General features: G+C 40.8%; 1 protein-coding gene across 1 annotated transcript in view; it reads right to left on the reverse strand.

The window, feature by feature from the left end:
- Positions 1–23775, reverse strand: part of NEK9 (NIMA related kinase 9) — a 39166-nt gene extending 15391 nt beyond the window's left edge. The window contains exons 1-16 of the mRNA XM_023255872.2: positions 23409–23775; positions 20926–21103; positions 18957–19012; positions 18352–18422; positions 16450–16555; positions 13860–13991; positions 11951–12061; positions 10565–10629; positions 8109–8159; positions 7455–7647; positions 5477–5621; positions 4687–4887; positions 4455–4501; positions 3081–3236; positions 1379–1487; positions 520–681 (exon numbers count right to left, since the gene is read on the reverse strand). Of these exons, the coding sequence (XP_023111640.1) occupies positions 520–681; positions 1379–1487; positions 3081–3236; positions 4455–4501; positions 4687–4887; positions 5477–5621; positions 7455–7647; positions 8109–8159; positions 10565–10629; positions 11951–12061; positions 13860–13991; positions 16450–16555; positions 18352–18422; positions 18957–19012; positions 20926–21103; positions 23409–23627 (2002 nt within the window). The 5' untranslated portion in view covers positions 23628–23775. The remainder of the gene's footprint in view (positions 1–519; positions 682–1378; positions 1488–3080; positions 3237–4454; positions 4502–4686; positions 4888–5476; positions 5622–7454; positions 7648–8108; positions 8160–10564; positions 10630–11950; positions 12062–13859; positions 13992–16449; positions 16556–18351; positions 18423–18956; positions 19013–20925; positions 21104–23408) is intronic.
- Positions 23776–24058: the final 283 nt, after the last annotated feature.

Genomic DNA, 24058 nt, shown 5'->3' on the forward strand with positions numbered 1-24058 from the left:
TTACACAGAAGTATTTAATAATTTTTGGGGTGCCTGGGTGGCTGGCTTAGTCAGTTAAATGTCCAACTCTTGATTTTGGTTCAGGTCATGATCTCACAGTTTGTGGGTTCGAGCCTTGCATTGGGCCCCACAATGTAGTGCAGAGCCTCCTTGGGATTCTCTCCTCTCTCTGCCTGTCCCCTGTTCGCATGCCCTCACTCTCAAAATAAATAAACTTAAAAAAAAAAAAAAAGATTTAGTAATTCTTAAAACATTTAACCAAAAAAGTAAAAAAAAGCAGGGACTTACAATATTAACTTGGCCATTATTTAGATAACTATTTTTTTTAAACAATCACTATGTTGAACACACAAAAAATTAATGAAGCTCTATGAGCGTTACAATTAGATACCAACTGAATGTAAATAAAAAGTGAACGTATGATCCAGCTATATAACCAGTCTACCTCTTTCCCAGCCAAACATTAAAATATAGCCATCCATCCAGAAAGCTTGAAATGACGTGTCCAGACTCACTCACCATCGGTGGCAGCAATGGTAAACTCATCACCGCAGGAGACCCTGACCACTTGCTTCCCACCTAGGGGTCCTCCCAGCAGGTTGATTCCTAGACGCTTCTTGTAATTCCCAACGCCCAGCTGTCCACACTTATTGCAGCCAAAGGTCAGCAGCCGGCCTCGTTCTAAAAGAGAAAAACAACCAGGCACACACGGGGCATGGAGTACAAGGGAAAACACAGCCAGAGCAGAGTTCCACGGACTAGCTTCTGGTTGTTGAGAGTATACGAATATAAAGCTTGCCACACAACCTTGCATCTATGGCAGCTAGGGTATCTAAAACTAATTAGACTCTGAAAGTTACTCCATACGTATTTTCTAATATTGTATTTTAAATGTGGAAAAGGGGTACTACCTTAGTAAACGGACAGATGGTACTAATTTAAAGGCAGTCATTTTCTGGAATTATTGGCATGGCACTGTCATTAAGAGATGTACTGACTGTGCATTTATAATGATTATTAAAAAAAATTTACTTGAATTCCTGATTTGTTAATGAGATAATACTGGATGCCAGGGGGAAAACGGGAGAATGTATATGTTGTTAAGAAGGGCTACTACTAGGGCTGCCTGGCTGGCTCAGTCAGTAGAGCGTTTGACTCTTGATCTCAGGGTTGTGGGTTTGAGCCCTGTGTTGGGTGTGGAGATGACTTAAAAATGAAATCTTTTTTTTTTTTTTTTTGGTGCCAAAACCTGGGACCATTAAAAATGAAATCTTAAAAAAAAAAAAAAAAAAAAAAAAAAGGAAGAAGCGCTAACACTTGACAGAATAAAAGAGCATGAGCTACTGAGGCCTGTGTAAAAAGTTGTAAACCAACTCACCATCAATAGCAGCCGTGTGAGTCTTGCCTGGGGCAATTGTACGGATCTTATAAAAGGACAGCTGTTTGGCCAAGGTAAAGGAGGTTGTGTAGGGAACTTCGTGGTAAGCCTGAAACAAGATAAAACACAAACCAAATACTCGTTAGGTAAAAAAAAGAAGGGGTAGCAGGCTGCGAATGTTGTCATGGTGACCAAAAGGCCTTTCAAGCAAATCTGTTACTAAGTAGAAGATGCCAGGTAGCTTTTCATCTCCAACAGAATACAAAACGGAATAAGCTCAATATGTCATCAGAGAATTTAATCAGTATATGAGGCAGGGCTTCCTGACAACAAAAATTTTAGATTCCTAATCTAAGAGTATGTAAAACATTAACTCTCCGTCCCAGAAAGTATCTACATGAGGATACAACCAGGGACATTTATGTTGGGTATAAACACTGTATATCTAACAAAGGCAGGGCAAAGAATTAAAATCTTGAAGACTCTCCAGCCCAGAATGCAACCAGTTTACTGTGATCTAATTTCATGTACAAGGCAGTGTTCTCAATGTGTTAAAACCCACGTTCCCTTTAGATTAGTATTAAAAAATTCCTCTCATGTAAGTTTAAAATTTCACAATAAACCCAATATTATAATAAAACTGAAATCAAGTAATGGTAATTTTGAATATGCCTTTTCAAACTATGCAGACACCCTTCCCAGATTTGCCCCAAATTTGTGCTCTCCCATTTGAGAATCAATACTGCAGAGATTACTTAAAAATTCTTATCTCTTTCACTGAGTCAGGAAACTTTCTTCTCTTGATTCTTTAGAACATGACAAAAACTCATTATATTAACACAAAGAGGAGACTTAATGTGAATTTCACAACATCCTTGAAGGAAGTGAACAGTAATTATATTTACTAAGCCTGTACAAGATCAGTGATTTGGGAACAATAAATCTAAAAAACTCTCCAGGGAGATCATGCATGAAAATGTGTTTCTTTTCATGTCAATTATCTTGTACCTATTTTAGTGATAGGTAGAACCTGAGTTCCGTCACTTGATTCTTTGTAATCAATTTATTTGTTGAGGCATAATAAACTATAAAATATTGTACAGCTTGAAAAATTTTTCTGTATACATATAAATGTAAAACCACCACCCAGATAAAAATATAGACCATTTTCATGATCCTAGGATCCCTTCCATTTATACCCATACCCCCCACCCAGAAGTTACCACTACTTTGTCTTCTGGTATCTATAAGTTAATTTTGCTTGTTCTTTTTTTTTTTTTTTAATTTTTTTAACGTTTATTTATTTTTGAGAGAGAGAGAGACAGAGCATGAACGGGGGAGGGGCAGAGAGAGAGGGAGACACAGAATCCAAAGCAGGCTCCAGGCTCCGAGCCATCAGCCCAGAGCCTGACCGGGGCTCGAACTCATGGACCGCGAGACCGTGACCTGAGCTGAAGTCGGACGCTTAACTGACTGAGCCACCCAGGCGCCCCTAATTTTGCTTGTTCTTAAGCTCCATATAATTGGAATCATATAGTATGGACTCTTTCATGGCTGGCTTCTTTTGTTGAACGTAATAATGTCTGTGAAATCTTTTTTCTTACGTACAATTTCATGGTCACTAACCAAAAGCATTCCCAAAGAAATTCCAGCCTAAGAGAAGTTCTGACAGTGTGGTGAGGACACCAAAGAGGGTACTTACTTCATGGTTTATGATTCCAGACATGCACTGATTCAGACCCAGCTTATTGAATTCATTGAGTCCACAGGCCAGCACTTTACCTGACTGGGTCAGCAGAAAAGTCCCATCACAGCCACACTGAACTGCGACAATAATCAAGGCCTTGGGAACATCCACCTGCAAGGAAAAAAAAAAAATCAGAAAAAAAAAAAATCCCCCAAATGTAACTTGTATTAGGAAAAAACCCTCAAATTTTGTGATGTCCTGCATCTGGCAGAACCGACCACAGTAAAGACTGCTCTATCATCTTCAGATTTTCCCAGCAGCTCATTGTTTTTAACAAGGAGCTCAAGTTTTATAATTAAGTAAAACGCAGCAGTTCCAGGTTGGCTCAGTAGTCCTGTTGAAGTTTGTTTTAGCAACAGGTCTTATTTAGAAAGACTTCTCAGAAAATGTTGGGAAAGAAGCTTCGATCCATTGCTGATTTTTGTTCTCTGAGATGGAAGGCCCCATGACAGTTATAGAAGAAACTCAGTAGCCTTGTAGGGTCCTAGTCTGGTCACATTATAAATGAGGTGACAGAGTACTGAGGAGGCAGCCAGGACTTCCAACTGCTCACATCCCTCTATAGCTAAATAAACAGAGCTGGAGAATGGTAGGGGGATAGAATGGATGTCTGTGAAACCTGAAAACTCAAACTTCAGTGCTTCTACTATGGCTTTTTGAAGAGAAACAACCATGAAATCCATTGAGAATGGTCCCACAAGTGATAGAAGTTAATTTTTAAGATGTTAATGAGCATTGTTAACAGTGAATGGTACAGTCGATTCCTGTCAACTTTCCAGTAGGCAGGCAAGCCTGTGACCCAGGGTGGGTGTGAGAGAGGACCATGTTCTTCCTGCAGCTGCTTTTAGCTCCTGGGCCAGCTCCTGCAGGGCTAGCTCCTACAGTGCAGACAGTAATTAGCTATTATGTTTCGTACAACATGACCCCTCAATACAAACACATATTTCATCTGGTGTCCAAATGTGGAAATGGGGGGGGGGGGGGAATGGCTGTGATGAGTTAAGAAACAATATACTGCTTTCCAGTATCTTCCCAAGGAATTTTCTGGGTTCACTGTACTTGCTGATTTTAGCTGCCATTCCTGAGTAAGATGTGACTCCACAGTGTCCAAAGTGGCCATATCCTCTTTCTCAGCTTTTTATGATTTAGTCAGATGACAAGATCACATAGTGCTAACTCAGGAATTCTGGGTTGTCAGTCTCCCAGATAGAAAATATTTCAGAAATAAACACCTTGACATGAGGATTAGGAGAAAGAGGAGTCTGTATTATTACTGGAGTCTGTGTGTCCTCTACACAGGCTCTAGGAAGAAGCTGCTTCTGAGTTTACCTTTTGTGGTGTATAATAATCCTCTTCTGAATCCAAACCCAGTCGTCCTGAGACATACATAAGAAAGAAAACAATGAAAATGAGGGTCTTCTTCCCAATGAAAATATTCTACAGCATTCTCTTCCACTGAATCAACACTTCTCAAGTATAGGCTACATGTGTTTAGATGCATACAAGCTTGAAGTCAAGTTGGCTCCTGGGAATAAGTGGACAGAGACAAATCTATACCTACCATATTCACCACAGCCCCAAGAATAGACTTCTTTGTTTCGTGTCAAAACCACCACATGATTATCTCCACAGGAGACCTGCTCCACTGGATTGTTCAGGAAGAAGTTCAGCTGCATGGGTTCTAGTACTTCGGGCCCAGCAACCTTGTCCACCCCCATGCAGCCATAATAATCAGATCCAAAGGCATAGAGCTGACCCTCATCTGCAAAAGAAAGAAAGGCATAACACATCAAAGGAATGACTCTGTCCAGCCGGAAAGCTGGGCAGGGCTGGCATGAGAACTATCCCAGCCACTGATCTTATATGAAATGACTGCATCAGAGAAATCCGAAGGATAGACTGTGCAAGTCTAGAGTTATTTTTATTTAGGGGGTCACGTGTACTGTTATAGTAATTTTTAAAAATTGGTAGTATTATGCTGAAATTTTATTAGGGCCATCTCTATTTTCTAGAGAAAAGGAAAAGTAAGCAATGGCAAGACAAAAACTAAACTTTAGCTCTTGATTCCTGATTTAGTGTTATTTACACCTGACCAGGTGGTAACGTTATTTTTCCCCCCAACTGGGACGTACAACATACTTCTCCTGATCCCATGAGATTTGTTATCTGTGTGCCTCTATGTGCTATTTGCCATAGAAAATTGGGCATGTTATTATTAACGTGTGTATCCGCTCACTGCCTTTGGTTCATGAATATGGTCTTTTGCTGTAAAATCCCAGCTGAAACTGCACAGCATTAAGTACAATACTTCACTTTAAATGCACTTTGGATGCTTTCTGTTGATGGCTTACCTGTCACACAGACAGTGAAATCATCACCACAGGACACCTGACGGATAGCTCTGCCTTGCAACTTTTCCACATGCTTTGGCTGTCGGTAGGAGGCTTTGTCTCCGTGGCCCAGCTGACCATGGAGTTTAGTACCCCCTTGCATGTTCTGTGAAATAAAGAGGTCTTGTAAAGTTTTAACTTTTCATGCGAAAAGCTAATCTTCCATAAAACTTCCTATCAAGAAGACCAGGAGCGGGGCACCTGGGTGGCTCAGTTGGTTAAGGGTCCGACAATTGATTTCAGCTCAGGTCATGATTTCATGGTTTGTGGGATTGAGTCCCACATCAGGGTCTATGCTGACCGCATGGAGCCTGCTTGGGATTCTCTCTCCTTCTCTCTCTGCCCCTCCCCTGCACGTGTGCTCACGCTCTCTCAAAATAAACAAACATTAAAAAAAATAATAAAGAAAAGAAAACCGTAGGAAAAAATCAGCTGGAAATTTAGAAACGAAAAAAAAAATGGGTAAGGGGATTAAACCTTTTAATGATAGGTAGTATAAAACCCCTGCCAACAGGTAAAGATTTAAAAGTATCCAGATTGCTATCCATCAAGACTTAAAAGAACACATTCCCAATTCTTTCTCCTTCAAGTCTAAGGTGAACTTTACATTTAATTATGAGTGCTGGTAAAAAAAAAAAAAAAAATCCGTACATAGTTTAATTAATTTGATTGTTTTCTATAGGAGTATACTCTCTAGGAAATCCTTACTAGGAGTTTTACAAATTTTGGTCACAGTTTCCCTGAAGTATGGAACAATTATAAAAGAATCTAGCTATATAAAAGATGCTGCTATATAGCACTAAGAATAGTCCCAAATGACTTTTCAACAGTTTTATAGGGGCTGTGGCAGCCCCCTAGGGGCTAGTTCCTTAAGGGACAGGGCTTTAGGAAGTAACAGTTAACATGCATGCATGCATGCATTCATTCATTGATTCTTTTAATCAATCAATCATATCAATCAATCAATAATTGTCTACTCTGTCACGCACTGGGGACAAAGCCTGGCCTTGTGGAGAAGTTATCTGAGACTGCTGGAAAAAATGAGCTCTCAGGAAGAAAAGGAAGAGTGAGAAGAACTGACGACCAGAGACAAAGTTAGGTAAAGGAAAAGCACTCTGAAACACATGAGAAGGCACGCTATGGCCAAAAAGACAGGAGAAAAGCCAAGAGAAGATGTTCTCATGGAAGTCAAGGGAAGACCCAGCTTCAAGGAGGGAGAGATCAACTATGTCAAATGCTGCTGGGAGGTCAAGCAAAGTAAGGACTACAAAGTATATGTATTATTTCCACAATTTACAGGTCATTTTGTTAAGAGTAGTTTCAATCAAGTGGCAGGGACGGAAGCTGCATTGTAGGCGAATGAGGACTGAGTGGCAGATAAAGGAACAGATAGCAAATACACGCAATTTGTTCCGGAAGGTGAGAGATAAAGTGAAATCTAGAGGGGAGCAAAGAAAAATTCTGAAGATATACCTAGCCATCTTCGATCACTGACACAGGTCTCAGAATTTTCCTGATGTGGGAACACTGCTTCATTTGTTTATAAAACTGTTTCACAGATACTAGTTGCTCTGAAATTCATGGTAACAGAACAGAGTAATTAAGGGACTTCCTGAAATCACCCAGCTGTAAATAAGAGTCCAGTCTCCTGAGTCTAAACCTAGGGCTCTTTTAATTCTTTCTTTCCTTCTTTCTTCCTCTCATTCATTCATTCATTCATTCATTCAAAAAACACTCAAAAATGACCTAATGTACCAGGCATTGGGGACACATCAGTGAACTAGACAGACAAAATCCCTGCTCTCTTTAGAGCGTACATTCCACCACTCCACACTGTCATTCCTGTGCACATGTTCAACTAACAAAATACTTAGACATCCTCAGCCCGGTAAATAATTAGGCTTACATCACTGTTCTAAAGTACTTAGCTTTCACTTACCACCCAGGTGTACAGTTCCTTCTCCACTGTGACCACAGCAAAGTGGGTATTCCCTGCACACACCTGCCGGGCACTACAGCCACTCTTGATGACATCCAGTTTCTGGGGAGTGGACTTTCCACCACCCCAAACATAGACTTCACTGGTTCGTGACGTTACCACAGCAATGGGTGCTTCAGTCACAGTGCTTGACCTGTCAACAACCCCCAGAACAAAGGCACATTTAACATAAAAACTGTATCAAAGGAAAATGCTTCCAGTCCGTTCCCAGAGAAGAACCGCCAATTATGGTATGAGAAAGTATGTTCTTTCTCGACAACTTATTTCAACCCTCTATCAGGGTTGCAGCAGGCTCTGCAATTTCTGCCTCTGGGCTTCATCACAGCTCAGCCAGATCAGATTCCAGTCTGGTCCATAACATCTACGCTTCTCAACTTTTCAACATTCGTCATGGTAATGATGACCGCTACAGCACGAGGGTGAAATCACAGCTTTCTTTTTCTCAGAAATAACTATCTGACATTTACGCAGATGTTGGCTTCTGAAAGGATGCCAAAGGCTACTTACTGGAATCAAGCAAGGCATAGACCAAAAGAAAGACCCCCTGATGGTAATTTAAGATATATCACTTTTCACGAGTCTCTTAGGCATTACCTTGGTCTTTTTGTAGGTGCATTAAGCAGTATGACTTTTTCCTCCATCTCTCTACCAAAAAAAAAAAGCAAAGATACGTGAGTGAAAGAATTGGTTCCTACACTGCACCAATGTCTCTGAAATACACTTCACAGGTTTAGTCCTCTAATAAACCATATGTCTCCAGCAACACGACAATACTTTGGGGAAAGTACCTTGATATGATTGGAACAGTTATACAGGCCTGGCTTTGGACGATTCATTAAATAGGAAGGGGCCAGCAGTTTGGGGACATTTGTTTTCTATCACCAAAAAACATTCCAAACTGGAACAGAGAACCTCGAGAACCTCTGATGCACCTTTTAAATACCTGACATCTCCATCTAGTCTGCCCACTGACTTCCCAAACTCACCATCTCTAAACCTCAGGTTCATTTTCTTTCTCCCACACAGCTTTTCTTTCTGACTCTCCTATTTCTATAACTGGCACTCCCCATTCTCTCAGCAGACTACACTTACAACGTTGGTCATCCTGGACTCAGCTGTCTCCCTTTCTTCAATATTTGAGTCCTACAGATTCTACCTATGCAATGCCCTTTATAGTCACTTCTGCTCTCCAGGCTTGCCACATTAGCTCTGGGCAGCTTTGCTTCCTGGAATGTAGTAGCACCTCCTAACAGGTAAGACTTAACACAGCACCAACTGACTTTATTCAGTCCTATACTGATTCAACACCGAGACTAGTTTGCTAAGTAAGTCTTCCTTAGGCATGCCCCTCATCACATGAACTACCCTCTCATCAACATCCATTACTTCTACACTACTGCTTAAATTAAGCACAGATCCCTTTGTCTAGCATTCAAGATTCTTGACCTACCTTTTCAGCCTTTCTTCCTGCTACTTCCTCCCCATATTCTGGTCCAGGGTTCTCATTTTGCCTAAAACACTTATAGATGAATTCCTGGGGTGGTGTTTAGGCATCAGTATATTTGGAAAGCTCTGGAGAGGTTGCTATTGAGAGTCCCAGGTCTAGAACCACTAACCTACTCAGGTAGAACTTAGTATTTCCTGAATATTTTCCACAGTTCGCTGTCTCTGCTTTATCTGGAAAGCTCTTATATTTTTTCATCAAAGTACAAAGTTCTAATGAAGTACTATGTACACATCTACAATTATCTCTATAAAAATTGCAATTAAAAATTATCAGTGGAAATATCTGAAAAGAAATTAAAATAGTGATTATATTGTTGGGAAGTAAGCCAGATAAAAAATTTAAATATGCCTAACTGGCCGCAAAGGGTGATATTGCTGGACAATGTATGGGACATAAGTGGAAGGTCGGAGTGCTGTAACTGGAGTATTACACATGATTCTAGGCACTGAAACACTGGCTAGAGTTCAAGTGGAGAAGAACCAGAAAAGATTAATTAAACGATACCACAAAATAAAGGTACTGACCAAATAGCAAAGATTATGGAATTAAGTATATGCTTAGTGTATCTAAGAGCAAGGCTTAAAAAGAGCACGGCAAAGGTCTGAATATTGGGAAGATATAGAAACAGAACTGGTAGGGGAGGAGGAAGGACAGTAAGACAAAAATAGTGTAACAGGATGAAATATAGACTAGAACATTTAAGAATAATAATGGGGTGCCTGGCTGGCTCAGAGGAGCATGTGACTCTTAATCTAGGGGTCGTGAGTTCAAGCCCCTTGTTGGGTGTAGAGATAAGAAGGAAGGAAGGAAGGAAGGAAGAATAATAAAGAACATGTCTTTTTTTAAGTTAGTGTTTGAAGCCTCTTATAAGACGTGAGGGATAAAAGATCTCCTTCCTACCTCTAGAGACCAATGCCACAGAATAAATCTCAGGAAGTAACCTGTCAACAATGAATCAAGTCTGATTTCAGGACATGAGCAAAGGTATCTGAAGAATACTCCTCTAACTGAAATCTACCATCTGAACACATGTACTGAAAAACAAAGGCCCACTCTAAATCCACACTACTGTCTGATCATTACTGAGCATCTTGTGCCAAGCCCCAGGCTGAGCACTTTAGATACATTACTTCCTTTAATCCATACCCTACCTGGCTTTATAGAGGAGGAAATGAAAGAAGAGAGGTGTTAAATAACTTGACAAAGATAACAGAACTCAGATTCAAATCTAAGGATGTCTGAATCCAGAGCTCTCCTCTCTTAATTACTCCACTCTAATGCCTCAACTCTAGATTACAACTCACAGATGGGGGGAGTGCAAGGTTCTAGGGTCTCATCATATAAATTCAGAACAAAATAGCACAAGCTAAGGAGGTGAAAGTCAGGAGCTCCTCTCAAGCAACAAAAGAAGCGATGTTAGTAGAAAACAGCACCAGAGTGGCCAAGTCAGGAAACACTGCCCTCTCTTGTGGTCCTTTGATCAGGCCTTCAACAATCAACCATCTATATAGAAAGACAACAGAGTGACTTCTCTGTACTTTACCTCCTGCGTTTCCTGAGAAGGGGACGATCCAGAAGTTCATCTGCTGTGGGTCTCCGCTCAGGATCCTAAAAAGTACAAACTGCGTTAGTTTTAATTTAAAGGAAAAGGGAAAAATGGGATCTAAAGAGGCATTTTACTTCCTCTTAGAAGGCTGTATGCTAAAATTACTCAAAGACTACAGTGTATTATCCTTTTGTATATTATCCTTATGTTTCAAAAAACATAATTCCTTTTTTTTTTAATTTTTTTAATGTCTATTTATTTTTGAGAGACAGAGACAGAGAGAGAGAGAGAGAGAGAGAGAGAGAGAGAGAGAGAGAGAGAGAGAGAGAGATGGAATCGGAAGCAGGCTCCAGGCTCTGAGCCATCAGCACAGAGACTGATGCAGGGCTCAAACCCACGAACCGCAAGATCATGACCTGAGCTGAAGTTGGACGCTCAACTGACTGAGCCACCCAGGCGCCCCCAAAAAACATAATTTCTTATGTCATATTCCATGTTTCACGCATATCATCTCATTATCATCAACACTTGTACATGAATGAGAATGCACCTTCCTTACTTGTTCAGTTAGGGTAGTGACTCTCAAATTACAATATATATAGCACTTAAGAATCTCCCAGAGTGGGGCCCCTGGGTGGCTCAGTCAGTTAAGCATCTGACGTTGGCTCAGGTCATGATCGCATGGTTCCTGAGTTCGAGCTCTGCATCGGGCTGTGCTGACAGCTCACCTGGACTCTATTTCAGATTCCCTGTCTCCCTCTCTCTCTGCCCCTCCCCCACTTTTGCTCTCTCTCTCTCTCTCAAAAATTCATAAACATTAAAAAAAAAAACCAATCTCCCAGAGTGCTTGTTATAAATAAAGATTTCTGGGATTTACCTACAGAGATTTGGATCCACTTGGTGTGCGTTGGGTCTCAGGAATCTTCATTTTTTTTACTTGTAAAACATCCCCATCCCCTAGTGATTCCAACACCTATGGTCCATGAACCATATTTTGAATAATAGCAACCTAGACGACACTGCAAGGCAACTGTGAAATGGCAGAACTATATTTATTCTGCACATTAGGAACTCTAAATTATCTCTGACTATAATTTTGTAAAACTGATTTACAAAAATTAATCTTGATCATAAAAAATGGAGCACAATGTAGATGGTAAAATCATTCCACAAATTAATTACAAAGTAAGAATTAAGAATCTGCTGCCCGAAGGACATAACTATCATGAATTGCCAATGCCTATTCTTCTAGGTACAGCCACAAATACATCCTACCCTGGGGAAGTGGATGTGGCTTTACACAGGTTCATCTATGCCATACTCCAAACACTAAGGTGGGAAGGGAAAACACCAAACTGAAATCAGCATGTAAGTCACACTTACCTGGTCAAGGCATGCATGGACCATTTGAATCAGTTCCAAAGAGTACTGGCTAGAATCAACTTCCATGGCCCGGATTCCTTGTACAATCTTCACACACAAATTGAGTGGATTCTATGGGAAAATGATTATTCTTGGTTATATAAAGATTATAATCCACCAACAGGGGCTCTGAGATATCTGTGACTATTATTTAAAGAAATGGAAATATGATTTCTTTTATAAACTATTAACGTGCATCAGCAAGAAACGGTTAGGGATACACTGTTGCAATCAAGAAGAATGAAGCCAAATGGCCAACATGGAGCTATGACTGTGTGGCCAGTGGCATAATACTCAGAGTATATTATAATCTGACCCTTCAGCTGAATCACAAGAAAAAGGAAAACAGATTAGCCATGCTTCTTAGCTTTAAGCACCTCCTTTACCAAGTAATCTGCTTCCTAATTCATATATCCTAATAATGGTTATGCAAGGGATACTCTGCCTCAACAGACGAGGTAAATAGTAAGATGATAATGATAATATAATAATACCATCAACACCTTAATCAAGAGACCACTCTGTACTAGGTAGGCATGTTACATATATTATTCTTTTTAACCCTTGCAAACCTCCCTTAAGGAGGTTATTATGATTACCAATTCAGAGATGTAAAGTATCTTGCCCAAGACTCCACAGACAGTAAAAAATGGAGACATAACTCTAACCAAAGTCCATCTGACTCCAAAACTCATTTTCCTTCCACTATATTACTTAGGAGAATTAAATGACAGACCAGAATAAACTTCAGGATTTAGAAAAATAAATAGGTCTCGTGAAAGGCCAATGAATCTGCATTATCTTATATTTGCATTTTTCATATACATTATCGTAGCATCTCTATGAGAAGGATATATATTTTTCCTTGTTATAGATAATGAAACAGAGGATCAAAAAGATGAAACGATTTGCTTAAGTTCTCACACGTGGCTTGCAGAAGATCTGAATCCATTTTTGCTACTCAGATTGGTCCACAGATAGCAGCATCAGCATTGTGCGGGAGTTTGTTAGAAATGCAGAATATTGGGGGAGGGGGGGAGGCACCTGGGTGGCTCAGTCAGTTGAGCATCGGACTCTGCCTCAGGTCATGATCCCATGGTTTGTGGGTTCAAGCCCTATGTTGGACTCTGTGCTGACAACTGAAGAGCCTGGAGCCCACTTCGGATTCTGTATCTCCCTCTCTCTCTGCCCCTCCCCCACTCGCTCACGCTCTCTCTCTCAAAATTAAATAAAACACTAAAAAAAAAAAAATTAAAAAAGAAAAAAAGAAATGCATACTATTGGGACCTACCCAGACCTACTAAAAAAAGAGTCTGCATTTTAACAAGGTGCCCAGGTGATTTCCTATGTGTATGAAAGTTGGAGAAGCACTACTTTACATTGGGCTTTAGTTAGGAAGAAAAGAAAAAAAGACTTAAAGGAATTTGTTGTCAGGAAAGAGGGACAACAGCCTTGCTAGGGATGTAGTGTGTAACTTTTTATAAAAAATATCAAAACACTTTCATGAGTATTATATAATTTGCCTTAGCTTTAACAAAAAAAAAAAAGTAGCTGAAGCATAAGAAATGAAATGGTTTATCCAGACTACAGTGTCACATAGTGGATCCTAGAGCCAATTTCAAAATTACAAGTCAATAAATTCAAGTACAATGCTTAAAGCACTTGAGTAGGATTATTTCAGTGGGGACTGAATATAAATCTGACACATAGCAATTTAATAATACACTACTAAACCCTTGCATACTTTTTTTTTTTTTTTGTCTACAGCTGATTTCTGTCGAAGAAATCAGAAACTGAGGGATAAATGAATTTGAGTCTCTCAACCGAGTTATACCATTTGGAAGGACAAGGTGGGGATAATACAACTTACCGTGGCATCAAATGTTCTCTTTAGTGTAAGCAGTTCAAAAATGACACAGCCTACTGCCCAGATATCAGACTTGAAATTGTATTTTACTCCTTGGCAGAGCTCTGGAGACATGTAATATGGCGTTCCCACAAGCTGAACAACAAAGAAAACAAAGAGTAACTTCATTTTTGAGAGAACTATATTAATATTTCAACAACTAAAGTAAATTTCCCACAAACTAGTGATAACACCTATGAAACATTCACTAGTATATCCCAAAATGTTTTTTATGAGATGATGCCACTATGGAGAGAAACTTTCTTTCACGTCACATTTCTTGGACCAATGATAAAGGGCAAAGACACTGGTATTTGGGAGGTACAATGGTGATTCCTCGATCACAGAGGCTTTAGGCCCACTGAAGACTTCATACAGATAAAGACACAGTAAAAGCTCACCAATGGAAAAAAAATAAAAAGAACTGGCAGTCGGGAGAAGATAACTGAATAAAGGGGTCAAAGTTCTAACTAAAATGCATAGTAGTGAAACTCTGTAAATGACTCAATTTGACATCTGCAATACCAACACAGCTAGTGAATTTCTTTCAAATTTAAAAAAGATCTTCTGCCTTGAAGAATGGGTTTGGAGGGTATCTGGGTGACTCAGTCGGTTGAGCGTCTGACTCTTGATTTTGGCTTGGGTCATGATCCCAGGGTAGTGGGATTGAGCCCTGCCTCAGGCTGTGTTGAGCATAGAGCCTGCTTAAGATATTCTCTCTCTCTGCCTCTGTCCCTCTATCCTGTTCTCTCTCTAAAAAAGAATGGGTTTGGAAATAAAAATATCCTGAATGGCGGTTGTGCCAATGTACCCCAGAAGTTCTAATAAAACTGATAGCCATGTTTATTTTTTTTAATATGAAATTTATTGTCAAGTTGGTTTCCATACAACACCCAGTGCTCATCCCAACAGGTGCCCACCTCAATGCCCATCACCCACTTTCCCCTCCCTCCCACCCCCCATCAACCCTCAGTTTATTCTCAGTTTTTAAGAGTCTCTTATGGTTTGCCTCCCTCCCTCCCTAACTTTTTTCCCCCCCCTTTCCCTCCCCCATGGTCTTCTGTTAAGTTCCTCAGGATCCACATAAGAGTGAAAACATATGGAATCTGTCTTTCTGTATGACTTATTTCACTTAGCATAACACTTTCCTGTTCCATCCACGTTGCTACAAAAGGCCATATTTCATTCTTTCTCATTGCCAAGTAGTATTCCATTGTGTATATAAACCACAATTTCTTTATCCATTCATCAGTTGATGGACATTTAGGCTCTTTCCATAGTTTGGCTATTGTTGAAAGTGCTGCTATAAACATGGGGTACAAGTGCCCCTATGCATCAGCAATCCTGTATCCCTTGGGTAAATTCCTAGTAGTGCTATTGCTGAGTCATAGGGTAGATCTATTTTGAATTTTTTGAGGAAGCTCCACACTGTTTTCCAGAGGGTGATAGCCATGTTTAATCAGCAAAACTAGTAATTTTTAGATGACTTATATGGCATTTATAAATTTTCCTATCATTCCTTCTTTAAACTTGTTTAAAAAAAAAAGTCAAGTTTGGGTTTTACCAGAATACTGTTGATGAGAAAAAACTCATATAAGGACATGATTGATTCCTCTGAAGCAGAGACTCCCAACCTTGGCTATCAGCGTCCTTGGATGGCTCTAAATTGCTTATAGGCATATCTTGACATTATCAAAAAAAACATCAACAGGACAAAATTCATTTAATTAACTTACATTTTCAAGTTCAAGGACAGGGCAGTATGAAACCAGAAGAGTAATAACTGGGTTTTATAATTCCTAAAAAAATGAAATCACTGTCCTTAAAAATCAACGTATGTCTACTCTCTACCAATGGTCTTTCTTTAAAAAAAATTTTTTAATGTTTATTTTTGAGACAGAATGTGAGCGGGGGTAGGGCAGAGAGAGAGGGAGATACAAAATCTGAAGCAGGCTCCAGGCTCTGAGCTGTCAGCACTGAGCTCAGCTCTGAGCCGTCTGAGCGGAAGTCGGATGCTTAACTGACTGAACCCCCCAGGCGCCCTACCAATGGTCTTTCTAAGTAAGGATCAGGGAAGAAGGGAGCCCTGCAGTTCAGACTATGTATGATATTAAGATCAGACTGTTCTCTGGGCATCAGCCTTTATTTGTAATATCAGGCTTCTGCACCAGAAAAATTCAGAGGAAACACAAAAAGAGATGTCTAACATCCTAAGCTCAAACATTAAATAAGAGATAAGCTGAAATCCACTAAAGATCCTAGGCTGGAAAAAATGATAGAGCATTTTCCTGTTTTTAGAAAAGTCTCCTGGTCAGTGTTAGAAAGGGCGATGAGGTCAGAGCTGTGATGTGGACAATGACTCTTGAAAGAACATCTCAGCATGTAAATGCCTGTTAGCAAGCCCAGGAAAAAACACTCCTGAAGACTTGCTTTATAAATAAGGAGAACTTGCAAGAATACTGAGAAAATTGTGTGAGATTTAGAGTGTACACTATCTCATGGTACTGGAAAGGAAAAGAAAAGAAAAAGTATGACAAGGGCAACACATACTTACCGTCTCAGCCATGGAATACTCAGAATTAAGTTTCTTTGCTAGGCCATAATCTCCAAGTTTTATCAGGTTTGCCTTGGTCAGAAAAATATTTAATGTCTTTATATCTCTGGAAAAAAAAGATACCATATATTACCATATATTTTGCTTCATCCCCAACTCTGCCCAGAATTAGTACAGAACAAAATGTGTGGTTACCCCTGCTCAAACTGTTACAGGATCCAAAACAGTGGTCACCACTTTCACACATACTTTAACATTGAAAAGGGAATTTGAGGGACTAGAGGCAGAGAATTAACTTCATTCTCCGGGGCTTCATAGCACAGGCATGTCTCCCACACCATGGAGGACATTAGGAAAATGGAGGGCTGGATGGAAAATATAGTGCCCCAGGTAATCCTGTAATTCCTATAAAGTGCACTGCCTCTTCAACTACCATTTATGCCTTGAACTGGTTGGTGTTAAAGTTTCAAATCTGTTAAGGCAAGGGAAGAGGCTGCACATCTCAGCAGCAACATGATTCGGCTGTAGAGATCACCTAAATAAAATCACTGGCTATTTTTCTAAAGATGAATTGATCCTATGCAACACAAATAAACTGCCTGGTTCACACTCTGGCTTCCTTAAAAAGGGCAAAAAACAGAAAAATGTTCTTTTTTTTTTTTTTAAGTTTATTTATTTATTTTGAGACAGAGAAAGAGAGAACACACACATGTGCAAACAGGGGAGGGGCAGAGAGAGAGGGAAAGAATCCTAAGCGGGTTCTGTGCCTCCAGGGCAGAGCCCGACACGGGGCATGATCTCACAAATTGTGAGATTATGACCCAAGCCAAAATCAAGAGTCAGTGCATGGCGCCTAGATGGTCCAGTTGGTTAAATGTCTGACTCTTGGCTCAGGTTCAAGCCCCACACTGGGGGGCTCTGTGCTGACAGTGTAGAGCCTGCTTGGGATTCTCTCTCTCCTTCTATCTCTGCCCCTTCCCCACTTGTGCATGTACTCTCTCTCAAAATAAATAAACTTAAAAAAAAAAACTTAAAAAAAAAGTCAGCGCTTAATTGACTAAGCCACCCAGGCACCCCACAACAATACTCTTTGTGACTTTTAAAAAGAAAATGCAAGTGTAGCCATTCAATAACTATTGAGAAACACATATTAACTGAATGAACAAACCAACAAAAAGAGAAATACAGTACTGGGGAATCAACATTCATCTCTAGCAATGATCAATGACTTACTTCAGAAGGGTATAATGTGGAAATGTTCTTCTAACAGTTCTTTCTTATAGCTAGAAATGAATAGAAAGATGTTTTCCCTCCTCAAATCTGGTAAAACTGTGTAATTATACAAAACAAACAAACAAAATATTTTTGGGGGTGAGGAGGGGCAGAGAGAGAGGGCGACAGAGGATCCAAAGTGGGCTCTGCACTGATAGCAGTGAGCCCAATGCGGGGCTCAAACTCACGAACTGTGAGATTATGATGAGCTACCCAGGCACCCCAACAGCTTTTTATTTAAATTAAGACTCAATTATAAAATTAAAAACACTTGCCAATTATTATTGCTCACCGGGAACATTTACTGGGAATTCCAACCAATCTAACACCACTCCTCTCAGTGGCTTCTAGACTTTACTGATGAATTAATGAATTGAACTCTAAAGTATCTGTTAAAGAAGTGACTGAGTAGTACTTAGCTATTGAAGAGATTCTTCCTAGATCATAAACATAGTTTAACTGCAGGAAGTGAAGGTAACACGCCTCATTACTCACTCTTTCCTTCCTAATTATATTAACGGAAAAGCCTTGACAGCTTAATCAAGAAAATAATAGTGCTGACGGGAGGCACATCCAAGGTGGGGGTTAGACTGGTGGGGAGGACTTCATCCCGTATTCTTTTACTCATACCTATGAAGGATTCCAGCTTTATGGATACAGCTCACTGCTGAAACAATCTGAAATAGGTACCACACCACCATCTGCAGAAAAAAAATGAATTATATTTGGACTGGAAATAAGAAAAATTCCATAAAGACACACACTAAAACAAAACAAAGGAAGCTACAACCAGAGGTTACGATTCAACATGACCTTACATCTCTTGCTTGGAGGTTGAGTAGACAAAGAAAAGTGGTAGGGGTAAATATAAAAAACAGGTCATCATAAGACAGTTCCAATGTCATTATAAAATATAATATGGTGAAGCAGAGTTGTGGAAAGAAATCCAAGAAGAATGCAAAGGTATAGAAAACTGGGCATACCAGTATGCAGGTAATAGAACCAGGAAAGAAAGCCCATAGAGAATCATGATGTGGAGGTAAACCGTTTAGGAAGCAGCTATAGACAGCTTCCTTGTTAGAGGTTTCCTTTCTCATGAATATCAACCAGGGCCTGGAGGGAGTCTGAACAAAAGGAAAAAAACGCTCTTCATTGTTGGAAGAGGAAATACAGAACTAGAATACAAGAATCACAGCATTACAATTCTAGCTTCCTTCCACAGAAATATGAATTACCTCTTCCTCAAACAACTTGTCCTTCTGGCGAAGGATTTTGTCATACAGGTTCCCTCCTGCAATTAAAGGAGAGGCAGGTTTGAATTGCTTAATAAAGATCAAAGCTTGACTTCTATATCTACCAGGGTTTTAACAGGTGACCCAAAGAAATGAAGGATTCTACTTCCTTTCCAAAGGAAACCCCTTCTTCTCTCTTGGCTCTTTACAAAACTCTTCCATCCCTCAAGTACTGTATCTAAAGTAATTTTAAAAGGTTCCCCTAAAAAATGAGGCTCAATACAAAAACGGGAAGTATGACATTTTTAGAAAAGAATAAAGGCCATTCCTATATTATCCCAATTAGCAAAATACCTTAAATGTCTTCATATCAGAAGACTTTCTTTTTTAAAACTCCTTTTAAAGGAATCTGCAATATTTTTGTAACAACTCTCTGAAGTGTGACTACTAGAACACTGGGTACCTGTGATGCAATGTTTTGTACATACAGGTGTATCTCATCGACAACTTCCTTTTCTATTGCGTACTGAAAAGGTTTCCCATAATTTACAGTACACCTTAGATTGTTTCCAGTCCTTACTCCCTTTGCTAACTCCTTCCTGTGGAATAAGTCTGAATTGGCTTCTCCCTTTCCTTTATCAAGTAACAGACTGCAAATGATCAGGGTTCATTTTACTTCCTACCTGCAACTATAACTTAGGCCTTAGCCCGGGCTCTGTTTCACAACTTCTTTTCCCCTGCAATTTAGTAACTTGTCACTTCAACAAATCTACCACCGTTCTAGTCCCTCCTAACCACAAAGGAAGTTACTACTTGTGGCTTCTGCTACTTTAGAAATATCTAATACAATCTTCTACATTTAGGGTTGATCAGAACCAGGAACAACCGTGGTGCACAAGAGTCAAGACAAAAAGTTAGAATTCTAGGAGCTTTCTCTTTGAGATTTAAGTGAAGAATATGCTGGGACTTCTTTAGCATAGCTAAAGCTTCTTTAGGGTAGCTTAAGAAAGGGCTTTGAGGGTTCTTCTATGTAATAAGGATAAGAGCTAGGACAGCATGTATTAAAGATTTGCTGCACACCAAGTACTATGCTAGGGGCTTTACATATTTGTTTAATACAACATCCTAGGAGACAGGTACTGTTTATTAATAAACTCATATCAAGGTGAGGAAGCTGAGGCACAGAGAAGTTTCTTGTGCAAAGTTACAGAGTTAAGAAGCAGTGGAGCTTGGGAAATGGGTTTAGAGTCTATTTTCTTAGCAAATGAGCTATACATACTGCTATCTTCTAAGCAAAATGGTCCAAAGTAATCAAAGACCAGATATATTAAAGCCATCCTTTACTATCTGTCATTTTCATTCACCTATGATCTTTGAATCACTCTTCAAAAGGACAGTTTTGGCTGAGTCAGTATTAATAAATGTCCCTTATAAGATTTCATTAAATATACCAAGGAGTGCCAAGCTACACTATGTTTCTAGTGCCTAATTAGATGTCTAACATTAATGCCTAACTAATGTTAACTCATTAGAAAAAACCTTGAAGAGTGAATGTAAAATTCAACTGAATTAATAATTTGAAAATGGAACTATAAGCATAATAGAGAATTTGAGCATGCAGTATGCAGTATGCCTTCCCTTATTTTGTAAATCACTTCAAAATTCTCCAGGGTCTGAACTTATTTCTCTTAAACTCTAGAAATCCATTTAAAGTTGTTTTTTTGTTTTTGTTTTTTTTCAAAGTAGGCCTCACGCCCAGTGCCAGAGCCCAATGTGAGGCTTAAACTCACAACCCCGAGATCAAGACCTGAGCTGAGATCAAGAGTCAGATGCTCAACTGACCGAATCACCCAGGCAGCCCTCCATGTGAAGTTTTTCACCAATGCATATACCTTATTCTCCTCTCCCCCTCAAGGTAGGCACAAGCACAATAATGTCTTGCCAGAGGAGGTCCCACTGAAGTCTACCTTACCATTACAATATTCCAGCTCAATCAGCAGAGTCGTATTGTCCATGAAATGATTGTAGTAGGCAATAATGTTGTCATGCTGCAGCAGCGCCAGAATAACAATCTCATTCAAGGCATCACGACGTTCCTTCTCTGACAGTCGGGTTAAATCAACCTCCTTCCACACAACCAACGAGTCATCCTACAACACAGTAATAGAGGTATCGTGCTTTCCTCTTGGCTGGCAGAGAATGAATCCACACCTGGATCTCTAAGCCTAGAAAGAAAACTTCCTAGATGGGCACAGACGGACTCCTTTTATTTTTTCCTTTAGACAAAACAGGAACAGAATCTTAAGATTCTTCATAAAATTAAGCTTTACAATTTACTGCAGGACTAGGGAAAGCAAAGCACTAAGATGCTATTACATTGTGGCCACATTTAAATTTGCATGATGTCAGTTCCAGATAAAAAATAGGAGATATAGGTCTCAAAGATCCTACTGAAGGGCATCATGACAAACTGCTAGTCGTAAGCATTGTAGTAGGGCTAGAATACTGGAGAAATGGAGAACTGGAGAGACTGGTTATCTATAGCTGACCAGAGTTTCTTATAAAATGGAAACATTACGCTTATCTCTAATTTTATAAATTTAGATTTCTCTAGTGATTTCTGTTTATGTTTTCTGGATAGGAATAAGTCATGCCTAAGGGTTCAGAGTTCACTCTCCTCACCTGCCCTATTTTGCAACTCTGTATCTCCTATAACTTTTATGTATCACATGTTTCCCTCTATCTGCGACAACTTCACCTTCAGCTCCCAATACCCACTTCCTTTTATAACACCCAAATTCTTTCCGGATACTGCTTCTTAGCCCAGAAGCATCCACACCTACATCACTCTCCCTATCCTTTAGAATGATTCGGCTAAGCCTTTTAAACTTTTGGGGGGGGGGGGAGATATCCTGATAAACCTTCTACTGTGCATGTATTCAGTGCGACCGTTCCCTTTAGAACTCAGACACTAAAATGATATTTGTCCGTCCTTTTTCATTTATATACACATACAACTTAAATGCTATTTGTTTACTAACAGGGCTAACTTGAAATATAAGCTTCCCATCGAAATATAAGCTTCTTGGGGGAAACGGCTGCTTCTAATCAAACCTTTGTACATTCAGACCTAATAAACATTTGGCCAAATGGCTAATGTTGTGCCATTTTTTGAGAAGTGTAATCAAATTTAAATAAACCAACCTCAGTAATCAAGTTCAATATGATGGAAAGGCATGGATAAGGAGATGTGAAACTCTGTTCTAGCCCAAGATTTACTTCTAAGTGTCAAGTCCTTTAAATATACCGTCTTAGTTTCTTTAACTTAGTTTAACAGAAATAGTAATGCTCATCTCCTCTTTCTCATATTTTGAGTACAAATAAGAAAAGCAGAATACTAACAGTAACCCTAACATCATACATTAATGCGGCATTAGGATAAAAAAGAACACTTGAAAATTTTCTCTTGCAACCACCCCTCTCCTCCATCTTTTAGCCTTAAAACTATGCTAGCTTGGAACACACCCCAGAACTGCAGATGGCGTACTGATGGATTCATCATCATCATCATCATCATCATCATCACCTATAGTCTTCAAGTTTAAGACTTTAGTGATCAAATACAATTGATGGTTAGTTTTTGGAAGCAGAGTCACCACTACAGGGTTTTTAATATCACTATACATTTTGAACTTGGTGGTCAGTGATCTAGGAATCTCTTCAAAAGATGTGTATATATGCAATAGGGGAGGGGGGGTGGGTTATGTTCACATTAGGTTCTCAAAGGTCTCTTTGCCTCTCGCCACCCGAGAGGCTTAGAATATACCAAAAAGGTATTTCCCATGCATGAACACTGCGGGATAAACATTGATGAAGACAGCGATGACCCTCTCAGTGACGTTCTAGAAAAATCTCCAATTAAATGTTCATACCTGAACTTAAAGATAACGGCAAAGACAGCCGAGTTGCCACTGACTGTGGGAATTCTGAAGCTACGCCCCTCCTCTCCACCCCGACCCTGGAGAGCTATACTGCATGAGGAAGGAAGTTTTGACAACACTTCACATTCGTATGCCATTTTTAATTTACAGTTTGCAAAAAGTACCTTCGTTCGATTCTCAAAGTAAGCGTAAAAAAATAAAGATTATTTTTGAAGGTAGTTATCATTAACCCCAATTTACAGATGGGTAAGCTAAGGCTCAGAGAAAGTTCAATGACTTGCTCCCTTCCCCCGGTTCGACAGAAACGCCCAGTTAGCATAAACAGCGATCTGACGGATTCCCGGTGCCGGTGAGCCGGGGACTGGAGAAGACCCCGAGACACACACCCCGCCTGCGGCTGCGCAAACCTAAGCGAGCACAAGGCGCAAGCCGCAGGCAAAGCCGGGAACCGGTCGGGGCTGGGAAGCGGGGCGGCGAAGGAGGGGCTGGGACGGCCGGAGCCAGGGGCCGCTACCTCGGTGCGGCGGTACAGCGTGGCCTCCCCGAAGGCGCCGCGGCCCAGGACGCGGATGGGGATGTAGTGCAGCTCCTCCTGCTCCGCCGCGCCGCCGCCGGCTCGCGGCCCCGGACCAGCACTGGGCCCCGGGCCCGAGTCCCCGCCACCCCCGGACTCGCTCCCGAAGTCCGAGTTGATGGAATCGCAGTGTCGCTCGTACTCGCCCAGCACCGACATGGCGGCGGCCGCGGAACCGGCCTGCGTGTCCCCGGCGGCGCTGACCACGCTGAGCCTCTCTCGCTTCAGACGCCGGCGCGCGGCTCCGTCAGCCCCGCAACCCCGCGAGGCTCCATGGTGGCTCCTTCCCCCCTGACCCGGAAACAGTTCCTGGTGCTTCCGGCCCGGCGGGCTTTCCTCCGCCTGCGCTGGCCCACTTGCTTAGCCCGGCGGCCTCGGCTTCCCTCCCTCCCTCCCGGGCGGGCCGGCCTTGGCGGGCGCTGGTGGGGACGCCGTGGGACCGAAGGGCTCCAGACACGGCAGGGGATCACCGACGGGTCTGTAGACCACTTCCCCGATCCCTGGCCAGGTCCCCAGACAGCTTCGAGGTCCGGAGGTCGTCCAGTCACCTCTTGGCGCCAGGCCTATCTCAAGGGCAAGTGATTCCACGT

This window comes from Felis catus, chromosome B3 (genome assembly GCF_018350175.1).
Source record: "Felis catus isolate Fca126 chromosome B3, F.catus_Fca126_mat1.0, whole genome shotgun sequence".
Lineage (NCBI taxonomy): Eukaryota > Metazoa > Chordata > Mammalia > Carnivora > Felidae > Felis > Felis catus.